At 41.9% G+C, this 9,222-nt stretch overlaps 1 protein-coding gene across 10 annotated transcripts; it reads left to right on the plus strand.

Moving 5' to 3' along the window:
* Nucleotides 1-200: 200 nt before the first annotated feature.
* On the plus strand, nucleotides 201-9,060 carry LOC118393691 (uncharacterized). 10 transcript variants are annotated; one of them, XM_035786688.2, is made up of 7 exons: nucleotides 201-242; nucleotides 1,217-1,318; nucleotides 2,814-2,920; nucleotides 3,234-3,493; nucleotides 3,647-3,902; nucleotides 4,375-5,049; nucleotides 5,177-9,060. In XM_035786688.2, exons 2-7 carry the CDS (start codon nucleotides 1,263-1,265, stop codon nucleotides 5,935-5,937), a joined length of 2,115 nt encoding a protein of 704 aa, XP_035642581.1. In that variant the 5' UTR covers nucleotides 201-242; nucleotides 1,217-1,262; the 3' UTR covers nucleotides 5,938-9,060. The 10 variants fall into 10 exon arrangements, with proteins under 10 accessions (XP_035642581.1, XP_035642576.1, XP_035642580.1 ...); XM_035786683.2 differs by having other exon boundaries at nucleotides 207-340; nucleotides 1,217-1,321; XM_035786687.2 differs by having other exon boundaries at nucleotides 207-340.
* Nucleotides 9,061-9,222: the final 162 nt, after the last annotated feature.

A 9,222-nucleotide genomic window follows, 5' to 3' on the forward strand; every position in this document is an offset into this window, starting at 1 on the left:
GCTGTCATTGTCAGTATAATACAGTACTGTATAAGCAACTGCAGCCACATACACAACGTATATACCATATGAATATAGCTAGCTGAGATTTATGGCCATCGTGTATCAATAATTGTGTGTGACATGCATACGTGATTGCTTGGAGCTGCCAACATGAGTCCCCCGGTGGGTGGCAAGATTCGTCGTGACAATGTATGTAAGCCTGAGCATGCGCGGACAAGGCAACACATTTCAGCGCTAATGTAAGCCCCTGACAAAACAATTAGCTAATGTAATCGAGTTTGCTCACTAACAATAGTTGTCCTGCTTAACTGGAAATAGTACACGTCGACAAGGGACCGTGAGTAAGTTTGTCAATGACTTCGTGACACAGGCAGCAAATGATTATGAAGCACAAGCCAACTATTAACTGGCGAGTTAGCAAGCTAACTAGCTATGGTTTCAGTAGATCGCTGGAACAGGCTTGAGTATATGTCAGAAATCTAGTAACAGTAGTTATTTAACTTGGTAGTTGGCTATTAACGAACGTTATCAACGCGTTTTTATTCATTATTGGTGGCACTGACGATGCTAACAAACTCAAACTAACGTTACTGTATTTGCGTTATGCATGCAACATTGTTGTCTGACTAACCAGTCGACGACAATGTGGACATACTACGCCGGTTGTCATATCAAACATCTTTCAAATTGACGTTCGATTCGCGGCAATAACTCGAAAATATTATTTCAATTAACTCAGTATTTCCACAGGTTCTTGGCCAATTTGTAGCATTATTTTTTTTCCATTTGAAAACTCCGGGAAAATCATCGTTCTCCAGCCAAGGGCAGAATCCGGAAGTCCTCAAGTTCCTGTCTTCCTAAACATTCCGACAGGAAACGTGTCCTTTCACGCACATCGTAAATGCTATATTTATCATAATTCGAATGGTTAGAAAGTCACATGATTACATGATATAGGCATGGGTCATTAGCTACCGTGCTTTGCTGTTTTTGTTATTTCCCAACTAGCTAATTTACAGCAGTTAATTTGTCAGCGGCAAGAGGAACTCGTGTATGTTATCTCATAGAGCAAGCACCGTAGTCCCGTTTATGGTTTTGTCACTGCCAGACTGAAATTGAATGTCGAGTTTATTTTAAATACTTGGCCTAAATGTATTACCTGAGCCACCTGTATTCATGGACTGCCATTATATTATGTTTTTTCTACCAACAGACCTGCCATGGTATGCTGAGGTGGAGAGTCTGGGGACCTATGCACTATGGCAGAGTCACTTGCCATCCAGGACCATTCAACAGAAGCAGAACTATGCACTAAGTAGTAATATGAATCAATTTGGCCTAGTAGCCAGCAGATCCGACCCGCTTGCTTACAGCTGCAGACAGGCTAGGGTCGGTCAGGCTTCCTGTGTAAATTAATACACCGCGGTGCCGGCGCGAGATATGGCTCTGGAAAAGTACCTCAGTCCAGGGATGATAAATGTGTTGTACTCCGAATTGTCCCATTATCCCAACTGTTAAACAGAGAAGATTGAATGAATGCTCCTAGATCAATCGTTCAATATTCTCTGTGTAACAGTTTTGATAATGGGACAATTCGGAGTACAACGCATTTCTCATCCCTGTATGAGATATGTTTTGCTAGTGGTGTAAAGTACTTAAGTAAAATCACTTTAAAGTATTACTAATGTATTTGGGGGGGGGGGGGTTATCTGTACTTTACTTTACTATTTTTGACAACTTTTAACCTTTACTACATTCCTAAAGAAAATAATGTACTTTTTACTCCATATATTTCTCCTGAACACAAAAGTACTCGTTCCATTTTGAATGGCTAGCAGGACAGGAAAAGTGTCAAATGTATGCACTTATCAAGAGAACATCCCGGGTCATCTCTATTACCTCTGATCTGGCGGACTCACTAAACACAAATGCTTCGTTTGTTAATTTTGTCTGAGTGTTGGAGTGTGCCCCTGGCTGTCCTTAAATAAATAAAAACAAGAACATTTTTCTGTCTGGTTTGCTTAATATAGGGAATTTGAAATTACTTTTAACAAGCATATTTGACCAATTACATGTACTTTTGATAAAGTATATTTAAAATCAAATACTTTTACTCAAGTAGAATTTTAGTGGGTGACTTTTACTTGAGTCATTTTCTTTTAACGTATCTTTACTTTTACTCAAGTATGACAATTGTGTACTTTTTCCACCACTGCGTTTTGCGAGCCATATCTTGCGCCGGCTCCGCTGTTATTTGAAATAGCAGTTGTTCAATCTTCTCGGTATAACAGTTGGGATAATGGGACAATTCGGAGTACAACGTATTTCTCACCCCTGGATTGAGGTACGTTTTGCGAGCCATATCTCGCACCGGCTCTGATTTGTCTTAATCTACACAGAAAGCCTGTCTGACCCTAGTGCAGCTGTAAGCAAGCGGGTTGGATCGGCTGGATAGCCTAGTAGTGGCTATGTGTTCTATCCTCTACTAATCAATGACCTGCTGTTTTGATCAGTGGAGGCTACTGAGGGAAGGAGGGCTCATAATAATGGCTGGAATGGAGTAAAAGGAATTAAGCACATGAAAACCAGGTGTTTGATACCATTCCATTCTTGCCATTATTATGAGTCGTCCTCACCTCTGCGGCCTCCACTGGTTTTCATATAACCAAGTCTGTTTTAATATCTGCTGCATTGATAGCCCATCTTTGCAGGTTAGTTGAATTAAAAGGATGCTAATCGGGTGCAGTTATACAAATAAAATAAAACGTTTGACACTCAGCGATTGTATTTTGATATGTTATATCTTATAGTGAAATAAAAGACATTGAGTCCTTTGAGACTGAAGGAGCCAACCAGAGATTGAAAGTCGACCACTTGCTTTTCACCATTGAGAGACATCAAAAATGTTACTTCTGGTGTGAGTATTAGCTATTTCTGTCCAGTGCCTTTACACACAGGCTTGTACAAAGAGCCTTAGACTATGACTAAGAGCAGCAAAACTATGTTTAACTGTTTCATTTGTTCTGATACTTTGATACATTTCCCAGTGCCACTAGGCCTATAATTTTTTTATGTGAATATTGCATTTTTATTGCTAATGAAATGTACTCTACAACTTCTATTGTTGCTGTGGTATTATTTTTTCATTCATGCATCATTGCTGTAATTTAAAAAATGTATTTTACCTTAAAATTATATTGCCTAAAATGTACCCTTGTCATGTCTTACAGTTTGTGAAGAGTGCAAAGAATATTTTATTGATGAATGCCCCACACATGGCCCTCCAGTTTTTGTGCCTGACACCCCTGTGCCAGTGGGCGTCCCAAACCGTGCCGCCCTTACTACCCCTAATGGCATTGAGGTCATTCAGGAAGGCAGCGAGGTGGACGTATGCTGCGTAGACAAAGACATTCCCAGGGGGGCACTATTCGGTCCTTACCAGGGTGAAGTGATATCACAGGACAAGTCCTCTGGTTTCTTCTCCGGGATGGTGAGTTGAATCCACAAACCTTACTATGTTCTGAAAATCACTTTTCACTAGTATATGGTATGCCTCATGAAATTGTCTTCCTAACTTCATGCACCATTTGTAACTTTAAGGCTCTCGCATCTATGTATTTATGTCAATGATGTTTATTCCTAGTTGGTGGACAAAAACAACTCATACAAATCCATTGATGTTAGCGACGAAACCAAAGCCAACTGGATGAGGTATGTCCGAAATTCTTCAGAGGACATTGAGCGAAACCTGACAGCCTTCCAGCATGGCGAGCACATCTACTTCCAGGTGTGCCGTGACCTGTCAGTGGGAGAGAGGCTGCGGGTATGGTACAGTGATGACTACATGGACCGATTACACCGCATGTCCCAGGACACCATCGGCAGCAACTTGGCCACAGGTAACACACCTACCAGCCTTATCCCTTTGCCAGCCCTCTAGTTAACTACCAAACTTATTTTATTGCTTTCCAGAGTGCTACAATGTGTGTACTTTTCTACCCATATCACTGATCTAAGATCTCCTAAATAGTTACTCTAAGAAATTCATTAGTATGAGTGACTTTGAAGGAAAGATAAAGATAATTTAAATACATTTTGACCACCAGGGGGAGCCATGTTGCAAAATACATGGAGAAGCTCAAACAATGAATGGCAATATCAAACCCGTTGTCACCTTTTTGAAATTAATACTTCATATATCAACATGTCGTTTTATGCACAAATATAGTTAAATGAAGAAGATGTTGTCATTTTATTATGTAAGAATGTTTGTTTATATTGTTATAAGCAGTTTTAAGGTGCTTACCCGTCAGAGGCTGATCAAGTTGAACTTGGGGTTTTGAATGATCATCTTGTCTTCCTCCACAACAGTTGAAAAGGACTCACGAGTGTGGTCAAGCCCCTGGAATGTTACAGCCCGGGACCGGGAGGCCACCCAGACCCTCATCGAGCACTACGGGTCCCCAGAAATCCAGAGCCTACTGAACGACCGGACAACCAGAACCAAGCAGATCTTTGAGATCATTGCCAGTCGGATGGAGGCACAGGGCTTCCTGATCAGTGAGAACTCCTGGCAGGCTGGCAAGCGATGCTTCCAAAAGTGGCGCAACATGGAGCGCACGTACAAAGACTATGTGCTGGCGTCCAAGAGGACTGACGCTGGACGCAGGAAACAGCCCGAGTTCTATGACCAGTTCCATGCACTCATGGGCCAGAGGCTGAGCTCCAAGCTGGCTGCTGCTGACACCCCAGCCAGGGCGTTGTCCAAGCTGAAGCCTAAAGCTGTAGCACCAACTCCAAGCCTGCCCCTCTACGCTATTGTAGTCCCATCAGGCCATCCAGTCAACCTCGGTATACCCTCCACCTGCAGCCCAGAGGCAGAGATTGGAGTCCATGCAGGCACCACTGAGCCTGATCCGCTAGCCAGGAAGTCCAGGAGCGAACGGGTCCCACATCCCAAGATACTCCAGTCAAATGCAGAGGAGGAGAGGGCAGAGAATCAACTCCAAAAGGGGAGGAGGAGGTCATGGCTTGGGGATGACAGAGGTACATTTGTTATAATGTTGAATCTTAGCAGTTGGCCTATAACTGAAAAGGACGCAGCCATTTTCAAAATCACTGACAGTATTTACATAATAAGTCTTTATTTTTGTCTTCCTACCCATGTCTCCAGCTGCTGAGAACGGTGGGTCCCTGCCTGTGTGGTCGGAGCGGAAAATGATTAGTCAAGACATTGAGGCAACGGAGGCTTTAGTAGAGCTGTACAGCTCTCCAGAGATCCAGGGACTAATCAGGGAGAACAAGACCCGAACCAAGAGGATCTTTGAGATCATAGCTAGCAGGCTAAAGGAGCACGGCTTCCCCATCAGTGATGTGCCTGAGCAGGCAGGGGAGCGATGCTTCCAGAAATGGCGGAACCTATCGAGGGCGTACAAGGAGTACATCCTCCACCCAGAGAAGGCTGACATGGCAAAGCGGAAGCTTCCGGCCTACTTCAACAGGCTCCAGGACCTCATAGGCCACCGGCTCAGCCTTCAACTATCTGAAGACTCCCCCGAGCCTGATGGCAGCATGGGAGATGCTGAGGCAGATGCAGGGGTTGAGGACATAAGCCAGAATCTGTTACACATTGTGGAGGTGCCGGCGAGCCCCACTGACATTGTCAGTCCCCCCTCCACTTCTGCCTCCTTCTCCTCTTCACGTACAGGAAACCCCCTCCATGTTGGAGCCAGTGGGCGGAAGAGAAGGAGGATGTCAAACATATTGGATGTCTTTCAGGGTTACAGGGAGGAGGACAAACGATTGCAAGGGGAGAGGGAAAGGAGGGCAGAGGAGCGCTTTAATCAGCTGCGAAGCCTTCTGCAGCAACAGCACACAGAGACTATGGCAGTGATGAGAGAACTGATCAATTCCATGAAGATGAAAAAACAATGAGATATACCGTGAATACAGTTGAAGTCCGAAGTTTACATACACCTTAGCCAAATACATTTATACTCAGTTTTTCACAATTCCTGACATTTAATCCTAGTAAAAATTCCCTGGCTTAGGTCAGTTAGGATTTTAAGAATGTGAAATGTCAGAATAATAGTAGAAAGAATGATTTATTTCAGCTTTTATTTCTTTCATCACATTCCCAATGGGCCAGAAGTTTGCATACACTGAATTAGTATTTGGTGGCATTGCCTTTAAATTGTTTCAGGTTTCAGGTAGCCTTCCACAAGCTTCTCACAATAAGTTGGGTGAATTTTGGCCCATTCCTCCTGACAGAGCTGGTGTAATTGAGTCAGGTTTGTAGGCCTCCTTGCTCACACACACTTTTTCAGTTCTGCCCACACATTTTCTATAGGATTGAGGTCAGAGCTTTGTGATGGCCACTCCAGTATCTTGACTTTGTTGTCCTTAAGCCATTCTGCCACAACTTTGGAAGTATGCTTGGGGTCATTGTCCATTTGGAAGACCCATTTGCGACCAATCTTTAACTTCTTGACTGATGTCTTGAGATGTTGCTTCAATATATCCACATGATTGTCCTTCCTCATGATGTCATCTATTTTGTGAAGTGCTCAAGTTCCTCCTGCAGCAAAGCACCCACACAACATGATGCTGCCACCCCCATGCTTCACGGTTGGAATGGTGTTCTTCGGGCTTGCAAGCCTCCTCTTTTTCCTACAAACATAACGATGGACATTATGTTGAAACAGTTCTATTTTTGTTTCAACAGACCAGAGGACATTTCTCCAAAAAGTACGATATTTGTCCCCATGTGCAGTTGCAAACCGTAGTCTGGCTTTTTTATGGCGGTTTTTGAGCAGTTTCATCCTTGCTGAGCGGCCTTTCAGGTTATGTCAAAATAGGACTCGTTTTAATGTGGATATAGATACTTTTGTACCTGTTTCCTCCAGCATCTTCACAAGGTCTTTTGCTGTTGTTCTGGGATTGATTTGCACTTTACTCACCAAAGTGTGTTCATCTCTAGGAGACAGAACGTTTCTCCTTCCTGAGCGGTTTGACGACTGCGGTGTCCCACGGTGTTTATACTTGCATACTATTGTTTGTACAGATGAACGTGGTACCTTCAGGCATTTGGAAATTGCTCCCAAGGATGAACCAGACTTGTGGAGGTCTACAATTTTTCTGAGGTCTTGGCTGATTTCTTTTGATTTTCCCATGATGTCAAGCAAAGAGGCACTGAGTTTGAAGGTAGGCCTTGAAATACATCCACAGGTACACCTCCTATTGACTCAAATTATGTCAATTAGTCCATCAGAAGCTTCTAAAGCCATGACATCATTTTCTGGAATATTCCTAGCTGTTTAAAGGCATAGTCAACTTAGTGTATGTAAACTTCTGACCCACTGGAATTGTGATACAGTGAATTATAAGTGAAATAATCTGTCTGTAAACAATTGTTGGAAAATGTACTTGTGTCATGCACAAAGTAGATGTCCTAACCGACTTGCCAAAACTAGTATGTTAACAAGAAATTTGTGGAGTGGTTGAAAAATGATTTTTTATGACCCCAACCTAAGTGTATGTAAACTTTTGTCTTTAACTGTGTAAACACTACCGGTCAAAAGTTTTAGAACACCTACTCATTCATGTGTTTTTTCTTTATTTTCACTATTTTCTACATTGTAGAATAATAGGGAAGACATCAAAACTATGAAGTAACACATATGGAATCATGTAGTAACCAAAAAAGTGTTAACAAATCAAAATGTATTTTATTTTTGAGATTCTTCAAATTGCCACCCTTTGCCTTGATGACAGCTTTGCAAACTCTTGGCATTCTCTCAACCAGCTTCATGAGGTATTCACCTGAAATGCATTTCAATTTACAGGTGTGCCTTCTTAAAAGTGAATTTGTGGAATGTTGTTCCTTAATGCGTTTGAGCCAATCAGTTGTGTTGTGACAAGGTAGGGGGGTATACAGAAGACAGCCCTATTTGGTAAAATACCAAAGCCATATTATGGCAAGAACATCCACCATTACATGAAGGTCAGTCAATCTGGAAAATTTCAAGAACTTTGAAAGTTTCTTCAAGTGCAGTCGCAAAAACCATCAAGTGCTATGATGAATCTGGCTCTCATGAGGATCGTCTCAGGAATGGAAGACCCAGAGTTACCTCTGCTGCAGAGGATAAGTTCATTAGAGTTACCAGCCTCAGAAATTGCTGCCCAAATAAATGCTTCACAGATTTCAAGTAACAGACACATCTCAACATAAACTGTTCGGAGGAGACTGTGAATCAGGCTTTCATGGTCAAATTTCTGCAAAGAAACTACTACTAAAGGACACCAATAAGAAGAAGAGACTTGCTTGTGCCAAGAAACACGAGCAATGGATATTAGACCGGTGGAAATGTGTCCTTTGGTCTGGAGTCCAAATTGGACCGTGTCTTTGTGAGACGCATGGTGGGTGAACGGATGATCTCCGCATGTGTATTTCCCACTGTAAAGCATGGAGGAGGAGGTGTTATGGTGTGATGCTTTGGTGCTTTGCTGGTGACACTGTCTGTGATTTATTTAGAGGCACACTTAACCAGCATGGCTGCCACAACATTCTGTGCTTAGTTGGACTATCATTTGTTTTTCAATAGGACAATAACCCAACATACCTCCAGGTTGTGTAAGGGCTATTTGACCAAGAAGGAGAGTGATGGAATGCTGCATCAGATGACCTGGCCTCCACAGTCCCACAACCTCAACCAAATTGAGATGTTTGGGATGAGTTGGATGGCAGAGTGAAGGAAAAGCAGCCAACAAGTGCTCAGCATATGGGGGAACTCCTTCAAGACTGTTGGAAAAGCATTCCATGTGAAGCTGGTTGAGAGACTGGTAAGAGTGTGCAAAACTGTCAAGGCAAAGGGTGGCTATTTGTAGATTCTAAAATGTCAAATGTATTTTTTATTTGTTTAACACTTTTTTGGTTACTACATGATTTCATATGTGTTATTTCGTAGTTGTGATGTCTTCACTGTTATTCTACAATGTAGAAAATAGTTGTTTTTTAAAGCTCATGAATGATTAGGTGTATCCAAACTTTTGACTGGTACTGTGTGTTTGTATATATATATACAAACACACAGTACCAGTCAAAAGTTTGGATATTATATATATATAATATATATATATATATATATATAAAATATATATATATATATATTTTATATATATATTATATATATTTATATTTTATATATATATATATATATA

This window comes from Oncorhynchus keta, chromosome 14 (assembly GCF_023373465.1).
Source record: "Oncorhynchus keta strain PuntledgeMale-10-30-2019 chromosome 14, Oket_V2, whole genome shotgun sequence".
Taxonomy (NCBI): domain Eukaryota; kingdom Metazoa; phylum Chordata; class Actinopteri; order Salmoniformes; family Salmonidae; genus Oncorhynchus; species Oncorhynchus keta.

Bases quoted from the DNA above. Each gene is read 5' to 3' on its own strand.
- LOC118393691 (XM_035786683.2), top strand. From the start codon at position 1,263: ATGGCAGAGTCACTTGCCATCCAGGACCATTCAACAGAAGCAGAACTA. The intron at 3,494-3,646 runs GTGAGTTGAATC...GTTTATTCCTAG, and splicing joins CTGGTTTCTTCTCCGGGATG to TTGGTGGACAAAAACAACTC. The intron at 5,050-5,176 runs GTACATTTGTTA...CCATGTCTCCAG, and splicing joins ATGGCTTGGGGATGACAGAG to CTGCTGAGAACGGTGGGTCC.